Genomic DNA, 24,947 nt, shown 5'->3' on the forward strand with positions numbered 1-24,947 from the left:
TGAAAATTTTATTCCCATGTGACTGATTTGAAATGAATAATTGCAGATTTCCGCTGAAGTATTTTGATAAGTAGTTGTCGTGAAAGGAATGATGAAGTATGGACTTTGAAGCGTATACTCTATTTACTTAATATCTGTTAATTTGATTCATTCAATGCAGATTTAGGTCATCAGCTTATCACGTTTATATGTTATCAATAATTATCAAAATTATCACAAATGATACGCAATCAGTTGCTTAAATTGTCGATGATTTTAATTTAATTAATAGTAATACAATTAGCTAAACTTTATCTAATGTAAAATGTTTATTTAAAATTTAGAAATTAATTGCAAATGTAAATTATCCGTTGCTTACTTTCTTTCTCCATCCTCATTTCAAATTCCCCATATAACTTTTTCTCTGTTCCATATAAAATAGAATAAATTAATTTTCTTAATGATTGATATATGAATCGACAGACATATAAATGATAAGAAAAGTAATGGATGATTTTGGAGAGAAATTAAACGGAACGATAATTTAAATTTTAAAGATAGCTCATCAAATAACACCTCCCAATCTTAACTGTCCTTCTTCTTTCGCTCTTTCTTTCTTTCTTTTCTTTTCTTGTTTTCATAAAAATTCATCCATCTCTCAAATTTCTTTTCTTTTCTTTTCTTCTTTTTTTTCTGATCTTATCAATAATACGTGAAGGAATTAGGATAGCTATACGACGAAATCTTATTGCAATTGAAAATTCATGAATGACCTTGATGAGTGAATGGAACAGTGTTCACACTCGATCCATACTCTTTGACAGTTGAAAAAATTTATCAGAAAGTTTGCAAAGATTGTTATCTGCAATTTAAATGCAATATTGAAATTATTTAAAGACTAATATAACGATAAGCATCAAATTTCATTCATTTCCCACTTATCGTTTGACATTATGGCGGTCAATTTTACTCCACCCTTTAAACTTTTGTCAAAACCCAAATTTACATATTAGTTATTTGCTCATTCATTGGTTCAGTATCGTCTATATCAATCATTCAAATTTGCTAAAAAAATAACAAATTTATATGGGTATGTTAAATTTCTATTTCCTATTTATTTTTTTTTTCAAGGCTCTCACCAAATTGTTTGATACTTTCATAATCCTACATAATCATAATATCCCAAAATTTTGATACAGAAATATGATAGTTCAATGGAATTGCAATTAATTATATAAATATTAAAATAAATTGAAATCAGCTAGATAGATAAGGACTTTATTTTTTTTATTTTTTCATACCAATTTAGCAGTACAGCATTATAATAAAGCTGATCACTAAAGAAATCAAATGTTTATTGATGATTATTCAATAAAATAATTTAGTATTAGAATAGACGAATCATTCATCTAATTGTTTGCAAATAATTAGTGCCAATGGATGCATATGCAAGAATTACTTAATTTCTGCATATGAGATGAATGAGTGAATAATTTAGATAATTGAATGTTAGAACCAATAAATTATCAAATGAATCAATAAACAGTTTTTTTTTTTTTTGAAATAATGTTTTCATGTAAAATAATGGAAGAAATCAGTTATTAATATTTTATTTTTTCAGCGAACCCATCAGCTTCCATACAATCAACCTTTGACATTTCGAAATTTACTAGACCGATCAGCGAACTATTATTTTCGACTACTGACAATCGCATTCAACCACTTCTACCTTTATTTTCACTACCCTTTCCTAATCAATATCCGATAAATTTGATTACAAATGATATTACATTTTCAAGAGGATTATGCCCAATTTGTGGTCGAATATATGGATCATTTAAAGATTTTCAGGTTTCAGTTTATCGTTCTTTTTTTTGCCCAATTTTAGGTTTTTATCCATTTATTTGATTTCAGTTCAGAAAATTTTTGTGACTTTTTAAAATATTTTGAAAGTTTTGTAAGTTCTTGAAGAGCATGAAATTTTCTTCTTTCAGAAAAAGTAATATAGTCTTATGGAGTGTTTTGAGATCATCAAAAAGTTTAAATTGTTAATAATATATATGTGAATATGTAAAAGAATGAGCAGTGAATTGATTTTTTTTGTCTGGAATTATAAAAAAATGATGAAATTTTATGAAAATAAAATGAATGAAAGCGACAGTAATCATAGAATTATTTTACATAAGAATTTTAAAATGTATCGTTGAGATTAAAGACAATAATTTATAAAAATTGGTAATATTAAAGAAAGTATTTCTAAATTTTTTCAAGTAATAAATGTTTTTTCCTAGTACTACTACTACTATTACTATTACTATTAACTTTATGATTAGTGACATTTCTGATAACATAATTCTGCATAATTTTTATTTATGTTTTTATCAAACTTGAAAATAGCTAACTTAAATGAAATATCTCGAATGAGTGGCATTCGTGAATAATAATAAACATTGAACTGATTTTTTTCTTCTAATTTTTAATGGTAAAATATATTTTTTTTCTTTTTTTTTTGATTAATATGAAATATTACATAAAGATTGAAGAATTTAGGATCACATGATGGCTCATCATGAGCGCAAATATGAATGCGAAAAATGCGCAAGAACATTTGTATCAGAGAAACGTATGCGAGCACATGAACTTAAAAAACATTCCGGTTAGTAACAATTTGAATTTTCTGTGATACAATTTTTTTTTTTTTTTCTTTTGAGGAAGAAGAAAAGAGTTTGGAAATCCTTATAATTGTCATTGCAAATGTTTTAAATTTTAGCGCACATAAGCAATACTGTGAAGGAAAATAATGGTGAACGAAAATTATTCGAATGTAATCAGTGTGATCGAACATATGAAACTTTTTATAATTTTAAGGAACATTTAGCCAAGCATAAAGGGAAATTATTTCGATGTACGATTTGCAATAAGCATTTATCGGGACAAAGTGCTTTAAGTAGTAAGCTTTGAACTATTGATCAAATATATTGTATTGAATATTAATTAAGCAAAGTGCTTGCAAAGTTGAATCATTCCTTAGCTTAATTTCGAGTACAAGAGATTTGGACTTTTCTTTTGAAATTTTATGTCAAATAATCAATTTAAATTTCAGGACATGCAAAAATTCACGAAAAACCACATGAATGTATGATGTGTACTAGTCGATTCAGTTCAGCGTACGATCTAGATTGCCATTTCAGCTATTATCATTCAACCATTAAACGATTCAAATGCTTTCACTGTAATCGAGTGCTTTATAACTATTCGGGTAAATTGCGCCACGAACGCTTATGTTCCTTAAAAAATACTATTATCAGGAAAGTTCCACATTCTCAAATTGTCAATCTGCCCAAAATAATTTCTTCTAAAGAGAAATTAATCCAGACAAAATTAAAACATGAAGAAGTGGAGGAACTCGGTGATAATAAAAAATGTCAAATTATTTCCAATCATTCGGCTGCTATTAATTTAATCAACGAAGCAAAATTTCATAAACCTAAAACAGTAGCATTTGAGAATTCGAAAAAACTCACTGAAACGACAAAATTCGAACAAAAGAAAACATTTCACATTTGTGATATTATGCATGATATGCCGGGTTTTTCGTAATTACGCTTAAATGTGGAAAATGAACGTTTTTTTTATTGTTATTTTTTGCTTTATTCTTCTTATTTTATCAAAAATAAAAGATTCTCACTTTGTGATATTGCTGAAGGAAGATTTGACATGATAAAACGACAATATTAATCAGTAAAATCAACAATTTTACATTGCTTTATCAATGGTTTTTTTTGAAAAATTTCCAGAAATCGCCTAAGTTTTCAAGCTTAGATATTAAAACATTACTTTAATTCGAGTTAGATAAGAAATTGAAAGGGTTAAAAGTCGTATGTAAATGATCAAACTTTCATTATCCATAACACAAAGTTTAGATTATACTTTGAAACGAAATAAAAGTCATAAAAGAAAAAAGCGGAGATATTTTATTTTTGACGAAATCTGCTATTTCCTTCTTAGTTTTTTTGAAGTAAATGAAATCATTATTAATGTAATGAATAGAAGATTCATATCTTTTCTGGAATAACTAAAATAACAATAATAATAATAAGTTTTGACATTGTACGAAAAGAATTTATTTATTCAAGATTAATCAATTTACAAATCATTATTTATCACTTACCTAACGCAAATATCAATGATAAAAATATCAATGAGAAAAAATTTCTTTCAAAAACATTTACCGCCATCATTCTTGTAATCGCATTAAAAAAATTAGTCAAATACTTACACTTAGAATTACATTAATTATCACTTATCAAGGGTAAATATCAGCAATAAAAACCAAGCATTGCTTCAGTTAAACTTCACACATTAATCACCTATTTACCATGTCCCTGCAAATTCCTCAACCATTAATTTCATAACATAAAAATGCATTTTTTGAAAATTTGAAATGTTATCAATTTTGTACTTAAATGTATATGTCTTTGCCTAGCAATTTCTTTACTTTATCTATAGCAATTTCAAGATATATTTCTCAAGAGATACAATTTCTCATAAATAATCGAACAGGTCCTATAAAGCGACAGTCATAACCTCAACTCGAAATTTTATGAGCTTTGGTCGCATCTCTCCAGCAGAGTATTTCAGTATGTCGGTTTACACATGTATTATATATATATATATATATATATATATATATATATCATGGAGTCTGAGAGTTAGGTTATCAAATTTAGTTTGTACAGACCATAAAGACTGAAATGGGATTATAATTTAGAAAGGGATTCTCTATTTGATGTTTTCTTGACTTTCTTCTATATTTGGTTTCTCTGCTGCACCAAACTTCCTCAGTATATAATAAAGTGAAATCACACATAAATTTTTGCCTACCTTTTATACAGACTGTAAAAAAATCATACATAAAATATACTTTTTGAGACATTCGATTAAAAAATGTCTTTCAAAATATTCTTGTCGATGATAACGAAAATTGTTTCAAACTTAGACGGCAAGCATATTGTTAATTAACACATTTTTTGGCCGACTGGATCTCAACCCGCATACTATCCCAAAAAATATATAAACTTTATGTAGGAGAATGAGAGAATCCTATTTACGGAAATACAACGCTTAAACCTGGAAAGCCAGAACGAAAGCAATAGATCAGGACTGCTTTGTTACAGTGATATCTTCGACATATCATTACTGTTTTTAGAACAAAATAAAATATGACATAGAAATTGCAAAACCTGACAAGATTTGTACAAAATTTATTTTAGTTCACCACTTGCTAACTTTTTATATCTAGCAGATAATACCAACGCATTATTCGCCTGCTTTACCTGTTAAAGATGTTTGTAATCGATTTAAAACATGGCGGTAGCTACCAGCAATGGTAGGATCCCTTACCATTAACACATTTTCGATATACCTGTAAAAGTTTGCAAAAAATCAAATAGTAACTATGGAATTGGCAAATCAGTACTGTGAAAAACATTCGAGCTCCAAAATCTTTTTTTTTTTTGTTTCTGAAAAATTTAAAAAAAATAAAGAATATAAATTGATATTGAAAATCAACGTATCACTATAGCATTTGAAAAGGTTATTTTAAATTTCCCTCCTGAACAATGATTTTTTATCAAAAGCCCAGATGTTTTACAAATTTAACAGAACTATAAAATCCAACCTTAAAATTATCGGCAGTTTTTGATCGAACGTTCTGAATAACACTATTCATTTTAAGATCGAGAGAGGTTTGCATTGCTTCTACTGTTGATGTCCTGTTTTCATTGATCAAAGATTCTAGCTTCAGAAACAGTCTCTCATCACAAGACACGATATCTTCATCTAAGCAAAATCAATTTGTGAGATGTTAGCCACAAAATAATTCAAAATATTTCTCATGAATCAACAGAACATTTTACCCAGATCACCTACATTCATCGCATTTTTCACCACCTAATCTTTTCCTTTTGGATGGGAAAAGTTGCTAGTATGGTCAACAAATGGGATTTGTTTAACCCTCTTCAAAAAAGGAAGAAGAGGCGGGAGCGAGAGAGGACAGGAGGGAGGGAGAGGAGAAGAAGAAGGGAGGAAAAGAGAGGAAGGAAAGAGAAAGAGGAAGGATAAGAGGGCGGCGTAGGAGAGAAAGGAGAGGAGAAAGAGGAGGGAGAGACAACAGAAGGGAGGAAGGGAAGAAGAGAGAGTGAGAGATGGATCGGTGAATTAAATTTTTCCTACAAAAGAGTCTTATAAATAGATTATAGATATGGAAATAGTTCAAGCTGTTCGTCAATTCTTAGCATAAATCTACCTGTTCTCCTATTGATCATTAATTCTAATTTCTTTCTTGCTGAATAATAGGAACAATCTACATGGTTGAATAAGATTAACTTTATAACTTAGCTTATATGAATGATCTAGAGTGATATCTTATAATCAAATGATGTTAATTTATTACAGACCGCCTAATCTGGATATCTATCTTTCACCACCATGATGGATGTATCAGAGACACCAGCAACTCTGCATCATGTTTCTTCCAGTGCAGCTACCTCAACAACTACATCTGCTAGTTCTACGGTATGTCTTTAGAATTACATACTGGTAGCAGTGGAAAATCTTGGGTTGATTTAGATATTTTGCATAGTTCAGTAAAGCTTCTTTGATTGTGTTTGACATATCTTCTTTCTGTGATTAGAATATTCAGTGAGTGATTTAATGTTGATAAAGCAGTAAAAGTTCATTCAGTGTAAGGCTCCTTTCATTCCAGAATGTGCCGGTGTCCTCAGGTGGTGTAGCCATGGATGTAGGTACAACGTTGGGTCCTGTAGTGCAAGGCCGTGCAATGAGTTACCAGTCAAGTTCAACTCCTACTTGCACATCTATTCCCGATGGATCTATTCCATCTAGTACTCCTGGTAGCACCAAGTACCGCTGCTACGGCGATGATCTTTCCAGGGCAATCTGGTCCGATGCTAGCATTACCAGATCTAACAGGACGAGGTCAAAACAATGCGTCGCCAAGAGGTGCAAGAGGTTACCGATTATATCAGTTTTATTATCCTACAAATTCGAAATTTATATTGCTTGAAAATTAAAATCAAAAAAAATGAAATAACTCGTCGCTATTTCGTTTTATTTCTTTTCTTTGTAGGAGGGCGTCGCAAAGCAGCAGGTCTTTTTACACGTTCTCAAGGTACTACTTGTAAACAACGGCAGCAAACTGTTGATCAGCTAGCTGTAGCAGCTGCAGCTGCGCAACAACAACAGCAACAAATGGGTAGTGCCGTTGGCTGTGTGGAGGTCCACCTCAGCAGCCTACATACCCGAGCACCTGGGCTACTGGCCCACAGCAAACAGGTGTACCGCAGCAGTTCGCATCTGGGCCTTCAGCGCCTCCATCTGGTACGCAAGCAGGTGACGAATTAATATTTCTTCACATAAGGCATTCATACCACGATTTGAAACTAAAATTCATAATGCAGTGTGAAATTCGAGGAAATTAGAGGTCTTCGGGTTTGATATTTAAAGTCAAGCTTCATGTAAATGTCATGCCAGAGATCATGGATGAACTTGTTTTACCTTCACAAAATGTTTATAACCTATGGTAGCTGGTGATTGCTAACAAAAAAAATTTGTGCAGTAAAAGGTTTGTCTCATCCCTCTACTACACGGAATGAAAATGCATATAAAATAATATTTAAAAAAGAAGGCATTTAGACTTAAATAAGGAAATTTCAAGCACCGCAATGGGTACTCAAACAACAGAAGATTCAAAAATGAAGATTCACTCAATGATCTTGCAAAAGCGACAAGCGCAAGCTGCTAGTGGTGCTACTGCAACACAACAAGTGTAACAGGTGGACCTCAGCCATCTATGCAGGATGTTAATGGTTAATTTTCCACTGCTTGCTAGGCTGTAAAAATGACTGGATAAAGTTGAAAAAATATTAGCTCCAGTATTAGCGAAACAGTTAACAGTGTAATACAAGTCGAAAATTTAATCAATCCTACCAAACGTTCAACAACAGTTTATCGTATATCATCATTAATTATTGTTACTGATCTTTCATGCTTTGGCCTACCAAATCTCCGCAGGACCGCCACAATATGGTGGTAATATGATAATGAAAGTTGAAACGGGTGCTAACTCTATGCAAATGGTTGATCATACGCAGCAGCAGCAGCAGCAGCAACAACAACAACAGCATCAATATGCCCAACAGCAACAACTAATCCAAATGCAGCAGGGTAAAACTGATATTTTCATTTTCAACACAAGCGAATAATTCTTGTCTCTCAGTTTATCATTTCTGTAAAAGTTTCTGTAAAAAAAAAGCGTATGGAAGTTTCTCCTGAAAATTTCATTCTATTGTGTTTTTTATGTGAAATTTTATATTTACAGATGTCCAAGGAGGTTCCCAATATGTTTTACATCAACAACAACGGGGTGGTATAGCTTACGGATAGTCGGTACAGCAGGCGACTTATGACTCTCGGTCACTGCTTTATTGTTTAGCTTTCAAGTTTTTTCCAGCTTTCTTTTTTTTTATCTAGAGATGCTAATTCTATATTTGTTTAGATTTAACTAGGATATAAATTAAAAGTCATTTCTTTCTTACATACATGAAATAAAATTTTAGATGAATTCACATATCCCATTTGAGAAATTCTTGTATGATTTAGCTTTGGTGATTTGAACAAGTAATTCTTGATATGGCTTTAGATTCAATCAACAGCAGTTGCAATATGGACAACAGCCTCAACAGCAACAACAACAGCAATATCATCCTACACAACAGTACTAACATTTGATCGTTGAATTATGGAATCTAAAGCTCGCAGAATTCCAAAATTGTGGATCGAGTACAGTTTGTGTCGTAATTTTGATATTCAAAATGTAAGTTCGAGGCTGCAACCCTTAATAGTAAAATGAGTCCTCCTAAGGAGAAACTGGTTGCTTCTTTTACACTGTAAAAAATTCTCATCTGAATGGAAGGAGACATCCGATAGGTTTGTAGGCGCTCGAAATTATTAGTGTTCTGTTATAGCATTTGGATGGACAATAGCGATGGCATAATCTGCTCAAATACTTTTTTATGTGGGATTTGGGAAGAAATCATTCTGGAAAAGATGACAAAATAAATATCCAAAGAAATTTTAGAATAATATATTGTAAGTTCATGGAAATTGCTCTGGTGATCCTCTGAAAAGCTGCCTATTGTATATAAATTGTATTATCTGTGTTAAATGTTTGATTTCGTTCTTAGGACTAATCGGCTTGGAAAAAAATAAAGAAGTCAACAGTTATGAAATAACTTTATTGACCGCAAACACTTTAATGTGATTGGTATAGCAACATTTATTAGAGCAGTTAGCTTAAGTCAATTTCCTAGTTATAGTATAATATCTAGCCATTTCTATTCTAATTTGATCTACATTTGCTGATCCATAAAGTGCAGCTGAACAATTAAGAATCTGAGGGTCATATGTGCACAATTGACATCGCTAATGATAAATATTCATCCGTAAGCGTAAACCGTTCTCTTAGCTCTATACCAAAAGTCTTATTTATGAAATACATATATGCTAACAGCTTAATATAGTAACATCAATATGTCTGTAATCGTCTTTGATCTCTAAATGAAGAAATCAAAAAATGTTATTTGTTAAAATCAAAAAATGTTATTTGGAAATATGCATTACTAGTCTTAACTTATACTTCCAAATATACTGGTATAGCAACTTCTCTTCAGAGGTAACGATAACAAAATTCACCTGTCTACAGGACGTAACATATAATAGTAATTCTGTAATATCATTCAGTAGTTGTGTTACACGTATCCAATATATTCAATTCAGACAAAACTTCATTTGTGTTGAATTCAACTTCATCATTACTTCCCACAGTTTCAGTTGTGATATCTTGAATGAATTGCGTTGCTGCTGGTACCTTAATCATTGTTAACTTATCAAAGATTTCTCGGTTTAGCACCATTGGTAGAAATGTTTCGATGAACTCTTCCGAATATGGTGGTTCAATGATATCCAGAACATCTATGGCAAAATACCTGTAAAACATGGAACACTTTATATTTAACGATATTCTAATTAAACCGATTACAACATGAGCGAAATTATAATTTCATTGGTAGTTAAATATGCTCTTTCAAATCATAATCTCGTCCAATTAATTTAAATGATATAAACAAAGACTAGGTCTCTTTTTTCTTCAGGAGATTCATTCTCATTTTTTTTGATGTTTGAAAAGTTTTCATGCTTAAAGTAGTTTGATAAAAACAGTGCTAAGTTGGTTTCTTTACAAGTATCAAAAATTTGATAATTTACCGTGCAAGAGAAACATCAATTTGTCCTTCCTGAAACATCTTATTGATTTTTTCAACAACTGGTAATGCAAATCCAACAGAAAGTAGATGAACAAAACGATCAATAATACTTCGTTGTTTAGCGATAATCATTTCTGCTGGTTGTTGCGACTTTGACTGACGATCATACAACTCACAAAGCATTTTGAATAACCTTTAATTAGACTTGAAATAATTCAAATAAATATCAAATCAACCAATAGCTCTCTGATTTATCAATGAATTTATTGTAGATACAATCGAAGGGGATGAAATATCATAAATTTTATGATGCTCAAGAACATTTTAGCTTAATAAAATTAAGAGATGTAATAATTATGGATAAAACTATATCTGCTTTAATTACAATATGATTCGTGTTAGTAGTAGTCAATATGAACAATTTTGAGTTTTTTCCTTTTTTTTTTTTTTTATTCTGATTGACTATTGCTTTTCCTTTACTCTATCATTATCATTGTTAACCAATATAGTTTTTAGAATTTTGTTTAAATTTTTTCCTGTCTCATATTTCTATATAATATATATATATATAGCAAAAATAGAAGAATTAAGGAAATTACTATATTACAAGATTCGTTAACAAACCTGATATGTAAGCCGGAATGTTTGGTAGCAATTTCGTCCAATAAAACGAAATGAACCATTTCAAATTCAGTAAGTATTTCATTATTTAACAAAAACCCTTGTAAATAATGCAATAGTCCACCGGCAATTGGTGTAAATTCAATACCTGGTAGAAAAAAAAAAAGATAAAACAAGATAACAACGTTGTTTTTAAATTTTTTTCATCTATTGGAACTGAACTTTTATGCTTTTGAATAAATAATAAATTTGTGTTTTAAAAATTGCACTTCTGTATTAGAAAGTAGATTTGAATTTATCTACAGTTAATATTAACCAATGGATGATTTTGATCATTATTCATCTTTAAAAGATCGCACATCATTATTTTTCACAAAATCTCAGTGATTTTATGTTCTAATAAAAAAAAAGAAAAAAACTTTGTAAATTAAAAAAGATGAGGTAATTTACAACATATTATTGATTGGAATATTCTAGAGCTCTTAAAGCTTTTTTTTTATTTTTATTAAAAAAATAAATTTTCTGCATTAAAAATTATATACCACTGAGTAGCAAACGGATATCTTTTAAAAACTCGCGTTCTGATCTTATACTATCCAAAATCTTTTCCATAATGTACTCTGTTCGCTCCATCTCTTCCTTAACTTATTGGAATCATGATTACAATTGTAACATATTCTAATGCTACTTAGAACTAAGACGAAAACAAAAAAAAAAGCGCTTTTTTTTGTTTATGATAAATACTTTTGCAAAATGAAATAGCAAATTATTTAATTAAAAGTAATTAATGAAATTAGAAGTAGCAGAAATGAATTTATTTATAAAAGAGAGAATCTTACGTCTTCTTTTTCCATATTCGTATCATTTGAAGTACTACAACAAGAAGCATAAGATAATAAAAAGATGTATTTCGATCGATGACTTAATTGGACCTGAAAAATAATATTGAAAAGAATAAAAATTATATTTTCAGATGTTACGAATTAAATAGTAACATATTATGAATTACTCCCATCGAGCCGTAATTTGCTTCGAATCCTGAAATATTCCACTTTCGAATTTCGTTTTATTGATTTCCTGGTTCAAACGTATAATTATAGATACGTCAATTAAGCACTACGGAAAATGAATAATTTTAATCATTTAACTAAGAGAAGACTTAACTAAGATTAGGCTAAATAAAATAGAATATAGAACATAGCAGTAAAAATTACTTACTTCAAATAATATTTGAGCTTTGCCAATAAATAAAAATAGTACTGAAACAGATACAAGTAAAAGCAATTACCTTACATCCTTCATATGCAAATAATGCATCGATAAGCATATCGATAAAAAATGGATCTTGAATAAATTCAACAACTGGTGGCTCAGATGAATTGTAATGCTGAAAAAGAATAACAGAAAGAAATAAGAGTTTGAAAAAAAATTAAAGATAAATCAAAGGTATAGCTAGAAATGTATTACTGTTATTAATTCTTCATTTACTGATTATTAAATAAACAATCACAACCATTTATTGATTTCAGATTATCAATACTTACTTTATGAACAAAAATTAAATAGGGAAATAAATAATGGGAGAAAATAAATAGTCTCAAAAAAGCTAAAAAAAACTAATTGACTTCATAGAGACGAATAATATCAGCTTGATTTAGACATTTCTTGCTAAGCATTGCATATATGATTTGCTTCACACTATTACCACAATCATTATATCCTCTATTTAATGCAATATGAATATCATATGAATCTTGATAGTTACGTTTATGTGCTTCACGACGTAATATTTGTGACAAATATGTGCAAGCTGCTGCTACTTCATTATTTTCCTAAAAATTTATCACTTAATTGAATAAAAAATGATGAAAAGTTATTTTAGAATGAAATTTTCTTAGAATTAAATTTTAGCAGAATTTTTAGTTTTTCTAATTTTAGAAGAATGAAAATGAAGCCCTATTTGTGTCACATGAATTTTATGCAATAGTATAATATCACGCAACTACGTCAACATATATAATGCTACACTTTTTATTATAATTCTACAAATTAAAGATATATAATCCATAGCTTAATCACTTCACACTTACCTCTTTGATAGTTTCATACAAAAGAACTTGCGTGAGCAAATAAGTATGCTCGCTATAACAAACTATCTGAGTTAATTTCGCAAAAGCCTTTTCATAAACATCCGTCATTGGGCCTTTTTTATGCTCCGCAAAAAAGTCATCAATTGCAGTAATAACCATACGACAACAAATTTCAAACTATAATGGTTAACTTATCATAATTAATTAAACTGACAAATTAACTATATTATTTGTTAGTTAATTTAAATACCGTCAAATTTGTTAGTGATCTAATATCATTTAAGATATTGAATGGAACTAAAAATTGAATAGATTTTTTCGAAAATTTTCACAATGCATAGATAAAGACAAAATAAGAAGCAATAATTGAAATAATTAAATAAAATGAGTAAGCAATAAGTCAATTTAGCAAATAAAAATACGCCTATACCTGTTGCGCAGCTAAATGAACATTTGTAATTTCATGTTGAAAACCGGCATCTGATATTATTCGAATTGCTTTGGTTAAAAATCTCGATCGAGGATTTTGTTCGATCAGTGTGTAAATTAAATTACGCCATTTACTGCAACAAGATTACCTTTTCTCTTTTAAAGTTTAATAATCTATTTAAAATGAATTCGAAATACCTACTTGACCAATTCACATTGAATTCATGGTCATCTTCAAGCTAACACATATTTAGAATTTTTGATAAATAGTTCAAATTTGATTTTTGATAGTTCAATTAGTAAACCTATGTTTCAGTAATTCTGGTAACCATTTATCAACATCGCCTGCTGCATCAAAATTTCTATCGACAACCTCAGCCACGAAACGTTTTTCAAGCAATGAGCTTAAACTTTTTTCGAAACATTCATGAACAATTCTCCGGTCACCTTCCAAATCAGATAACCAATCACCAAGCAATTCACAGTACTATAACTTATCAGCACGATTAATTAGCTCCATATGATAAAAAAAAAAAAAATGTTTTTTCTTCTCTAACACATGGAAAGCAGTAGGAAATGAAATTTAGGAAGTTTAACATATCAATTTCATGTATCTGTCAAAGACTGATAATAATAATTCATGAAGTGATACCGAAGAGAAAGTTATCATTTTAATTATCAGTATTGGAAATTGCAGCTCACGTAATACTGAAGTCTTTTAGTATTTGCTTTTTGAAGTTTACAATTTTACTAATTAATATTTTTAATACTTAATATAATAAAAAAAATTGAAACAGATACCTGGGCAAGACCACGATAACTATTGGTGAGAGAAGTGATTACAACTTCTGGATGACCACCATTTCTTAAAAATCCTTTAATTGTTATATCTATATTTGGTTCCATTATCGAATCAGTTGCTAGAATTGAAATATGCAATGAAATGGATAAATAAATTTAGTTATTAATCAGAAAAAAAGAGAATTTCTTTATCTCGTATCTGTCAATGTTTTACAATCATTTGTTATACATACATAAAGGACAGGTATGTTAATGATATAAAAATAATTAAAATATGAAAATCAAAACAAAAAGAAGTGACCTTGAAGAGTTCTCAGATAATCTTCAATTAATAATTCTCTCGTCTTCCGCCCTGAATCGAAACTATATGAAGATTTGCCACTATTATTGCTACTATTATCACCAATATTACTGTTACCAGTTTGACTTAAATTACAACTTCTACTGCTATCACTACTATTAGGAATAGTTGTAGAAGTAAACGAAGTGATAATATTCGTTGTATTCTTCTTTCCATCTCCTTCTATTGCAGTATTTTCTGTAATGAAAAAGAAAGCAAAATAACATTTTAGAAGAATTAATCTAAAATGAACAAAAAAAATTTTTATAAAATTTTTCTATGGTAAAAATTTTTGATAAGAAAGAAGGCTATAAAAGTCAAAATATCAAATATGAACTACGCATCTTAAAGTAATTTGTAAATTGTCAAAAACAAAACAAAAATTTGATATATGAAGTTAAGATGAATATTTTGCCTATTTATTTTTGTAAACGAATTATACATAGTTACAGTACTAATGCAATTAGCAAATTAGTTTCTATTTCAGTAAAAGCTATGACTTACACTGAGAAATAATTTAATAAGATGTTACTAGTGATAGAGAGAATCTAAAATTTCCAATTAATATAAAACCTATAAAATTGCTTTAAGAGTTACCGCGAATTCCAGAAGCAAATGTTTGATTTTGATTTTTAATCATCGTCATTGAAATCTCCAAATCATCATCCATTCCCATCGTAAAAAACTGGAAATTTTTTTCCAATGAACATTTTGTAAAAATAGACTGATAAATTAATTTGAAATATTTACTTTCTTTTCTTTTGTTCCTGACAGTAATATATCTATAATGATAATATTCTGTAATTATTAAGCCAAATATCTGTTTATCCCGTAAGGAATAGATCAAGGATAGATTTTGAACTATTGATTGATTATCACTGTATTATAATTCAAGAAAATTATTTCACGATTAACTTACTTTACTCCCTCTATTACTTCAAATTAATCTATAGAATGACAAATAATGCATTTGCACTGGTATCTAATTATATTTTCCCCAAGCTTTTGATGTCAATTAAAAAGTTTAAATTATTATAATATTCATTTAAATTTTCAAATATATTTAAATATCATAATTCAAACATGCCATACAACTATAATACCATACAATCGAGGAACTTTAAGTCCATTATATCACTATTTCAAAAATTCCAACTGTTTCCAATCTTCCCATTTACCCCTTATAGTTTCCTATTTCTTTCTCCATCAATATAATATCATTTGAGAACTGAATACGAAATAAACGAATAACACAAAAGTCTAAATTTCAAATTAGAAACTTACGTAATTATTAATTATATTTACAAAATTTGCATAATAATAAAATTTCTAAGGAAATAAAAGATAAGCGCAGCGCAAATCTTTCATTTATCCGCCATATATTTCCTAACCGTTTACGTTTCGAAATAATTACATGCTTAACAAATTGTTATAATAGACTAAGTAAAGAAGTAAGCTAAAAGAAGAAACACATGCAACACATGTTATATTCCCACGTATTCTACGTGTCCTCTATATATATATATGATTATCTTAAAACTATACGATAAAGACAGAAGCGCAACTATCAAGCAACACTATACCATTCCCATGCTTTTAAATAATGCCATTGCTAACAAAGAGTGAACCATTCTGTAAGTAATTTATATGTGTGCAAAAAAAAAGAGAAGAAACAAAAATTTGCATAAAATGAGGAGAGAAGAGGTTTGGAATTTTCAGAGATTTCTTCACTGTTACAATTGTAATAATACTAATAGTAATAATAAAATATTTTAACCTAAATCATTTGACAATTATTGTTTAAAATGATACTTAATAGTATTAAATTTAGCTTATTACTTATGCTATTTGATAATATTATAAAACATTGAAATAAGCAAAAACTTTGCAATTATTTATTTAATGTAATCTAACGTGAAAACATCTTTATTATTCACTTATATGTTAGCGTTTTATCAAAAAATAATTTTCTTTTCTGGGCTAATTTGTATGGTATACGTGTGCAACGTTAAAACATTGTTTCATCTCTAAGTTAAATTGTATGAAAATAATTGTGGAATTAAAATTCCCTAATTAAAAAACACTGTTGATTTATACAATTTTAACAATTTAAAACTTTGGCAGTTGGAAAATATGATAATTTGAAGTGCAAACTTTTTTTTTGCCTTATGCAGTGATGCTGTGAGAAACCAAGTGAGTAAGTTTAGCTAATCTATTAATGATAATAACGTTGATACAATTCTTTGTGTGATTATAAAAATGGTTGAATTTTAGAATTCATTTTAAACGGTAAAAATTTTTTAATTGAAATTTATTTGTCAGTACTGTTAGAAGCTTAACGGTTTGGTATCCGTTAAGCTCTGGTGATAACACTGGAACAGGAAATTGGATGTGAACGTAAGACGGAAAATTTTGACGTACTTTATTTTGATATTATTAGAATAATATTGTTGTTCTGTTTTCATCTTTTTTTCATCATTTTTTCCAGAAGTATCCTATTTATTTGTTTGTTTCGTTATAATATTGAATTTTTGACTCGATAAAGGCTAAAACACAAAATAGCTCTCTACGAATATGTTATTAACATAGACGTGTAACTTTTCTTTCGAAGTTTCATTACAATTGCGGAAAAAGAACATTGCGTTTTAGCCTTTAGCCTGTTTGACCTGGAATATAAGCGTTTCGAATAGCGCATAGTGTAACTTTAATAGCGTGATTAAATGATGCAATCAGAGATATTTCTTTCATTTCGTAATTGAGTCCACGTAAGGAATATTTGATGCTACGTTACGTATACAATTAAACGGTCGTAAATATCTGACTATCGAAATATTTGAATCATTCAATTTTAGATTCAATAATTATGTCGTCGGATCGTTTTAAACGAAAAGAAATTAGAACTTTAAAACAACGATGGATAATGTAAAGTTATAAAATTCTTTTGTTTTTCCTAATTTCTTCACCGTACTTTACGACATAGAATGTTTTATCAGTCGATCGGGAATGAGATAATCAATATCTCACTTTTCTTCAGGAAGCATAAAGATCGTAGGGATGATATACCAAACTGTCCATCTATCGAGGACATTAGTGATATGCCAATACCTAATGAAATTCTGTTCGTTTCATTTGATGCTATCTTCAATTTAATTTAGCATTTTATAATTTTACGTAAAAATTTTACGGAATACGTAGTATATTATTGAATGAATCAATCACCATTACTTATAAGACATAATTTTATCATATATAGCATCTCATACTTCAGTATCATCAATGTAATTCATATTCCATTCGAAAAATTTATCAGGAAAGAAAAAAAAAATTGAAACTAACAAACTCTTGCATAATCAAGTTAGATGAATTACAAAATAAAATAGCTAATATACGTTTTCCAGACCGCCCGAGAAAACGGAAACTAGTAATGTCATAACTGATTCGTCAATCTCGAATGCTAAATTACCGAATGGTACAATACAATCGCAAACGACAAGCAGTAATTCTTTCCTATTATACTTTAAATAAGCAAATTTATATTATTTGGTGACACAGTATTGTGTGACATTTCTTCCTGAGACATTTAACCATTGCTAACAGATCATTCATCCTCATGATTATGTATATCTTATCAGCTTTTACAGGACAAATCCTTCTTTTTCACTGTATAGTTGACCATTTATGCTAATAACAAGAAAGGAAAATTATTTATTTATTAAAATTATTGAATTTTATTTCCATTTTTTACTGCGCAATAATTTTAAGTAAAGAAAAGTAACATTTTAAGGATAGTTATCGTATATGAAACAGAATATCAAGCATATTGTTGTGATATCCTTAACATTTGACCTTTTGTTTACATTTTGGTATCTATTCTTCTTCAAGTTACTCAAATCAGAATGAAATATGAATTATTTAGAGATTGTTATTACAAGCTTAATAATACTCATAGTAATATTAGTATGTTATGTAATGTAATTGGATTTTAGGTTTCTGTAAATTATTTCAGTTCAATATGATGGAAAAAATTTACTAAGGAACGCTTAATCTTCTTCAAAATCAGTTGAATTATACATTAGCATAGAAAAACATAATAATAGAAGTTTTAAATGCATCTTATACTTTTACTTCAAAATTATTTATTAATTAAATGAGTTAACATTGCTTATTGAAGTTTATAACATCTACAAAGATGATATATGTATGTATGAGCGATACGATAGATTTCATTCATCCTTGATCGATCCAATTTAAAATTAAGCTATTTGAATTTTGAGCTGCGCAAGAGAATTCAACAAAATCGACGGGTCATGAAACGTCGATAGTACCAAAACGGTCCCATCGAAATTATCGCAAACGACAACGACATTGGCGGAAAAGCAGCAAGCGTCATAGTTCATCCATTTCAAAGTTAATTCTTAAAATGTGATAAACGAATCAATAGGAATCATATTGTTTTAAGTAATGAGAATTTTTCAATATTATTAATGGTGGAAAAAGTCAATTTATAAGTTAACTCTTATCTTAAAAAATGAAACCAATTTTTAAAAATATTTAGTGAAAAATGGTATCTAATTGATAAAAATTACTTCTTATCTGTTGAATTGTGAAAATTGGGTTATAATATTTTCGATTATTAAATAACCCATTCTCATTTACAGTAGTGAATTTGCCATCCAGGGTCCAGCTTCCGAAAGACGTGATGATATCCCGATGTGCCCAGATATATAAAATATTTGCGAACTTGATCAAAGCGAAATAGAATCCATTTTATACTAATTGATTGTCAGAAATATTTCTATCAAATCGAAAAATATTTATAGCAAATTTTTAATTTGAAATAGAATATTTTACTGAAAAAAACCCATTATTCATTAAAATTTGGGAGGATACAAGAGAGTATTTAGAAAAAGGAAATTTAAATAATGAAGGAAGAATAATATGCCATCAATAACAAAAAAACAAATTTGTGATATAAATAATTTATATTCAATATTGATATTAATAATAATGAAACGTTTTTTGTTTTGATCGTTTAAATCTTCCCTTTGCTAAGTAATGTTTACCTTTCAAATTATTAGAATTACAATTTTTTTTTTTTTTTTTTTTGAAGGAACCAATTAGCGTTTGACCATTTAACTATCTATCACTATCATATATAATTATCATTATTATATGTATATATACTAAAATTAATTTTATTATACTTCTAACAATTGTTTCTTTTTTATAGTGATCACATGTCCGTTCATCGATTTTCCCACGCATTTCATCAATTACTTGATGATTTTCTGCTTCTTCTAACCAAATTAACACAATTCTTGAAGGGTCATCCAGTAAGTACTGTATAAGTATGAAATAATTTTATGTAACAATAAACGAAAAGCATTTTGTACCGTATATATATATATATATATATATCCGAAATAATTACGTCATTTGCATATTTTAAACTGAAACAAAAATGAAATTAGGAAAGACGAAATTTTTAAAGCAAATAAAAACGACACTCTAAATTCTTAGCTAAATATTTTTCAGTTTTTTCTTCCTCTATTCTATTAATTCATTACAAACATATGTGTATTCAAATTTGTGAAGTATTGATTAAAAGAGAAGAAAGGCAATAATGTGACAGTAAATAAAATAATTATGAATTTATAATTTTTTTCTCAATTACTTTTCAATTCTTTTTTAAACTAAAACAAAATTATAAATTATCTTCAACCAAATTATAAAATGTTTATTCTAACAACGTGACAACAATTTTATATAATAATTTTTGTGAAAATTTTCATTGTCCTTTTTTATTTTAGTTTTAAATTCTCAAGAATTCAATTTTCAAAAAATAACTTTTCACTATTTCTGATTTTTTTTTTTTTAAACAAACAGTGGAAAAGTGTTGTCGTCAACATCAATTTATATTCATTATTTTTTTCAAATTTTTCAGAAACAAAAAAAAAAAAGATTTTGAGCTCGAATGTTTTTCACAGTACTGATTTGCCAATTCCATAGTTACTATTTGATTTTTTGCAAACTTTTACAGGTATATCGAAAATGTGTTAATGGTAAGGGATCCTACCATTGCTGGTAGCTACCGCCATGTTTTAAATCGATTACAAACATCTTTAACAGGTAAAGCAGGCGAATAATGCGTTGGTATTATCTGCTAGATATAAAAAGTTAGCAAGTGGTGAACTAAAATAAATTTTGTACAAATCTTGTCAGGTTTTGCAATTTCTATGTCATATTTTATTTTGTTCTAAAAACAGTAATGATATGTCGAAGATATCACTGTAACAAAGCAGTCCTGATCTATTGCTTTCGTTCTGGCTTTCCAGGTTTAAGCGTTGTATTTCCGTAAATAGGATTCTCTCATTCTCCTACATAAAGTTTATATATTTTTTGGGATAGTATGCGGGTTGAGATCCAGTCGGCCAAAAAATGTGTTAATTAACAATATGCTTGCCGTCTAAGTTTGAAACAATTTTCGTTATCATCGACAAGAATATTTTGAAAGACATTTTTTAATCGAATGTCTCAAAAAGTATATTTTATGTATGATTTTTTTACAGTCTGTATAAAAGGTAGGCAAAAATTTATGTGTGATTTCACTTTATTATATACTGAGGAAGTTTGGTGCAGCAGAGAAACCAAATATAGAAGAAAGTCAAGAAAACATCAAGTAGAGAATACCCTTTCTAAATTATAATCCCATTTCAGTCTTTATGGTCTGTACAAACTAAATTTGATAACCTAACTCTCAGACTCCATGATATATATATATATATATATATATATATATATAATACATGTGTAAACCGACATACTGAAATACTCTGCTGGAGAGATGCGACCAAAGCTCATAAAATTTCGAGTTGAGGTTATGACTGTCGCTTTATAGGACCTGTTCGATTATTTATGAGAAATTGTATCTCTTGAGAAATATATCTTGAAATTGCTATAGATAAAGTAAAGAAATTGCTAGGCAAAGACATATACATTTAGGTACAAAATCATGACAAATCAACCACACACGCATTGGTCAAGCATTGGAACTGAACTTTTTTACGAATCACAGCAGCAGTTTGTGCAATTCCTTGGTTTTCAGCATCTCGTCCAAGTACAATCAGCGGATTTTGAAGTTTCACTTCTTTCCCTTCAATAATGTGATAGCCAATATGAAGTAAAGCCTGGAAAAGAAAAATATTCAATTGCTTACTTTATTCTACTTAAGTTGTAAGTGTTTAAGTCATGAGTGTAAATGTCCCATTATAGCTTTTTTTTTTTTTTTTTTTTTTCAAAGATACAAATTCTGGTAGTGAGATAGTATAGATTTAATACAACTTTGAATGTAACTTATACTCTTGAACTCATTTATTTGGAAAAAAGGAACACTTTTTTGTTTTCCCATTTTAAGCTACCAATTCGTTGTCTTACAAGTATACCAGCTGACTCTAAAGTCCCCTGTAATTCAATCATTGCCCATTCCGCGATGCCATCTCTGAAAAAAAAAGTTCTATTCTTGTTCCATTCATCTTTTATCTGTTTATTCTATTATAATTACTTTAGTCAACGTAAAAAAAATTTGTACTATCACATTATTGGTGTAAAAAGATTTATTTTTGCTCATTATGCTTTAGCGGGAAATAAGTCATACAAAGTTCTGGATATTTGATCTAGTCAGTTTTTGATATCGTTCATTGTTTGCTGTCAGTATTGCAAACATGCTCCCTTGGAGAACGGTGAGCTGAGTTTTCCGCTCCCCTCTCCTCCTTCTCTCCCCTTTCTCCCCTCTTCTTCCCTCCCTCTCCTTCTTCTTACTCCCGCCTCTCCCTCTTCTCCTCACCCTCCCTCCTGTCCTCTTACTCCTCCTACATCGCCTCTTCCTCTTTCCTTCTTCTCATCCCTCCCCTCTTCTCCTCTTTCTTGCCTCTCTGTCTCTTCTCTCTCCCTCCTCGTCTCTAACTCTTTCCTCTCCCTCTTTGCCTTCTCTCCCTTCTCTTTCTTCGCTATTCCCCTTTTGTCCTCTCCCTCCTGTCTCTCTATCTGTCCCCTCTCTCTTTTCTATCCTCCATGCTTCCTGTCCTCTCTTCCTCCTCTTCCTCTTCTCCCTTGTAGGAGAGGAGAGGCGGGAGTAAGAGGGCAGGAGAGAGCGGAGAAAGGAGGGGAGGGGAAGAGGAAGGATAAGAGGGCGACGTAGAGGAGTAAAAGGACAGGAGGGAGAGGGGAGAAGAGGGAGTGAGACGAGGAGGGAGAGAGGACAGGAGGGAGGAAGGGAAGAAGAGGAGTGAGAGACGAGGAGGGAGTGAGAAGAGAAAAGTGAAGAGACAGAGGGAACAAGAGAGAGGAAGAAGAGAAAGAAGAAGGAAAGAGGACAGGAGGCAGGGACGGTAGAAAAGGGAGAGGGTACAGATAGAGAGATTTTAGAGAGACAGGAGAGAGAAGACAAAAGGGGAGTAGCGAAGAAAGAGAAGGGAGAGAAGGCAAAGAGGGAGAGGAAAGAGTGAGAGACGAGGAGGGAGAGAGAAGAGACAGAGAGGCAAGAAAGAGGAGAAGAGGGGAGGGATGAGAAGAAGGAAAGAGGAAGAGGCGATGTAGGAGGAGTAAGAGGACAGGAGGGAGGGTGAGGAGAAGAGGGAGAAGCAGGAGTAAGAAGACAGGAGAGGGAGGGAAGAAGAGGGGAGAAAGGGGAGAGAAGGAGGAGAGGGGAGCGGAAAACTCAGCTCACCGTTCTCCAAGGGAGCATGTTTGCAATACTGACAGCAAACAATGAACGATATCAAAAACTGACTAGATCAAATATCCAGAACTTTGTATGACTTATTTCCCGCTAAAGCATAATGAGCAAAAATAAATCTTTTTACACCAATAATGTGATAGTACAAATTTTTTTTACGTTGACTAAAGTAATTATAATAGAATAAACAGATAAAAGATGAATGGAACAAGAATAGAACTTTTTTTTTTCAGAGATGGCATCGCGGAATGGGCAATGATTGAATTACAGGGGACTTTAGAGTCAACTGGTATACTTGCAAGACAACGAATTGGTAGCTTAAAATGGGAAAACAAAAAAGTGTTCCTTTTTTCCAAATAAATGAGTTCAAGAGTATAAGTTACATTCAAAGTTGTATTAAATCTATACTATCTCACTACCAGAATTTGTATCTTTGAAAAAAAAAAAAAAAAAAAAAAGCTATAATGGGACATTTACACTCATGACTTAAACACTTACAACTTAAGTAGAATAAAGTAAGCAATTGAATATTTTTCTTTTCCAGGCTTTACTTCATATTGGCTATCACATTATTGAAGGGAAAGAAGTGAAACTTCAAAATCCGCTGATTGTACTTGGACGAGATGCTGAAAACCAAGGAATTGCACAAACTGCTGCTGTGATTCGTAAAAAAGTTCAGTTCCATGCTCAACCAATGCGTGTGTGATTGATTTGTCATCACAAATTTGATGAAATTTCTCATCAAAAAAAAAAATTTGGCTTGATGGAAGGCGTAATTTCAATATCAAGAATAATCCCTAGAATAGGAGATTTATAAAAATAAATCATTTATTGATCATCAATCCTTCCACTCATTCCAGTTTATCAACTCCCTTCCTTCCTTTTCTGCAGTTTGTATGCTCTAACTCATAACTTTAAATACAGCAAAGACGAAACAAAATATTTACTTTAAAACGAACACATTTCCCTTCATTTTTTACTGATTTTACGCTATGCTAACATATAAGAAAATTACTTGTAAAATAAAAATGTCGTTAATATAAAAAAACTTCTCACTTCTCACTTTGCACTAAGATGAATCAACAAGCAGATATGTTGAAGATTGAAAACGTATTTAATATATATAACCCTATTATAATTCGAAAAGTGTGCGACTAAAAATGTCTGATTTCTCTTTCCTTCTCTGCTGAAGATGTGAAGAAATTTCGAAGAAATTTAACAGAGCTGATGTAATTCAAATCTTACAATTTTATTAATTAAAGCATTTTATGCAAACTTCCAGTGATAGCCATATTTTTGTGTACAATTATTAATAATTTTGTCACAAAAAAAGAAAACTTGCCTTATTTGGTTATTCATTAATAGTAGCAATCACTACTGATTAGACCGAAATCTTGCTAAACTATACTCATGTCATGCTGTGCTTATCTAAAATAGTTACTTGTCAGTTCAAATACATGACATCATATACCTTCTATATGTAACTAATAGGAGAAATTTTGATTAGTATTAATTTCTTCGTCAAACTTTCTAATAAACCTTAATTAAGTGAAAACCTTTTTAAGATAAAGAATAATCCCTAGAATAGGAGAATTTGGGTTAACATTTCT

At 29.9% G+C, this 24,947-nt stretch overlaps 6 protein-coding genes across 9 annotated transcripts; 4 read left to right on the top strand and 2 right to left on the bottom strand.

Moving 5' to 3' along the window:
- Positions 1-1,065: 1,065 nt before the first annotated feature.
- Bm10606 (Zinc finger, C2H2 type family protein) lies at positions 1,066-3,579 on the top strand (the record flags this gene model as incomplete). The annotated part of the gene is made up of 5 exons (XM_001895931.2): positions 1,066-1,069; positions 1,601-1,830; positions 2,530-2,635; positions 2,750-2,929; positions 3,083-3,579. The coding sequence occupies 5 exons, from the start codon at positions 1,066-1,068 to the stop codon at positions 3,577-3,579; spliced, it is 1,017 nt and encodes a 338-aa protein (XP_001895966.2).
- Positions 3,580-6,505: 2,926 nt separating this feature from the next.
- Bm594 (Uncharacterized protein) lies at positions 6,506-8,445 on the top strand (the record flags this gene model as incomplete). Of its 4 annotated transcripts, none has more annotated exons than XM_043081598.1 (8): positions 6,506-6,555; positions 6,724-6,893; positions 6,934-7,011; positions 7,130-7,392; positions 7,718-7,803; positions 7,930-8,012; positions 8,074-8,226; positions 8,381-8,445. In XM_043081598.1, the coding sequence occupies 8 exons, from the start codon at positions 6,506-6,508 to the stop codon at positions 8,443-8,445; spliced, it is 948 nt and encodes a 315-aa protein (XP_042937532.1). The 4 variants fall into 4 exon arrangements, with proteins under 4 accessions (XP_042937532.1, XP_042937533.1, XP_042937534.1 ...); XM_043081599.1 differs by having other exon boundaries at positions 6,934-7,002; XM_043081600.1 differs by lacking the exons at positions 7,718-7,803; positions 7,930-8,012; positions 8,074-8,226; positions 8,381-8,445 and adding an exon at positions 7,696-7,701.
- Positions 8,446-9,793: 1,348 nt separating this feature from the next.
- On the bottom strand, positions 9,794-15,279 carry Bm10607 (T-cell receptor beta chain ANA 11, putative; the record flags this gene model as incomplete). The annotated part of the gene is made up of 13 exons (XM_043081602.1): positions 9,794-10,046; positions 10,324-10,515; positions 10,947-11,091; positions 11,486-11,582; positions 11,783-11,875; positions 12,232-12,330; positions 12,569-12,775; positions 13,034-13,210; positions 13,464-13,596; positions 13,768-13,949; positions 14,264-14,382; positions 14,565-14,801; positions 15,201-15,279. The coding sequence occupies 13 exons, from the start codon at positions 15,277-15,279 to the stop codon at positions 9,794-9,796; spliced, it is 2,013 nt and encodes a 670-aa protein (XP_042937536.1).
- A 2,305-nt stretch (positions 15,280-17,584) lies between these two features.
- Bm10608 (Uncharacterized protein) lies at positions 17,585-19,331 on the top strand (the record flags this gene model as incomplete). Its single annotated transcript, XM_043081603.1, has 4 exons — positions 17,585-17,721; positions 18,002-18,099; positions 18,878-19,010; positions 19,262-19,331. 4 exons carry the CDS (start codon positions 17,585-17,587, stop codon positions 19,329-19,331), a joined length of 438 nt encoding a protein of 145 aa, XP_042937537.1.
- A 2,282-nt stretch (positions 19,332-21,613) lies between these two features.
- On the bottom strand, positions 21,614-22,079 carry Bm10609 (T-cell receptor beta chain ANA 11, putative; the record flags this gene model as incomplete). The annotated part of the gene is made up of 2 exons (XM_001895941.2): positions 21,614-21,790; positions 21,996-22,079. 2 exons carry the CDS (start codon positions 22,077-22,079, stop codon positions 21,614-21,616), a joined length of 261 nt encoding a protein of 86 aa, XP_001895976.2.
- Positions 22,080-23,592: 1,513 nt separating this feature from the next.
- Positions 23,593-24,043, top strand: Bm10610 (Uncharacterized protein; the record flags this gene model as incomplete). The annotated part of the gene is made up of 2 exons (XM_001895942.2): positions 23,593-23,676; positions 23,882-24,043. The coding sequence occupies 2 exons, from the start codon at positions 23,593-23,595 to the stop codon at positions 24,041-24,043; spliced, it is 246 nt and encodes an 81-aa protein (XP_001895977.2).
- Positions 24,044-24,947: the final 904 nt, after the last annotated feature.

The sequence above is a fragment of the Brugia malayi genome (assembly GCF_000002995.4).
Source record: "Brugia malayi strain FR3 genome assembly, contig: Bm_v4_Chr4_scaffold_001, whole genome shotgun sequence".
NCBI classification, from domain to species: Eukaryota; Metazoa; Nematoda; class Chromadorea; order Rhabditida; family Onchocercidae; genus Brugia; species Brugia malayi.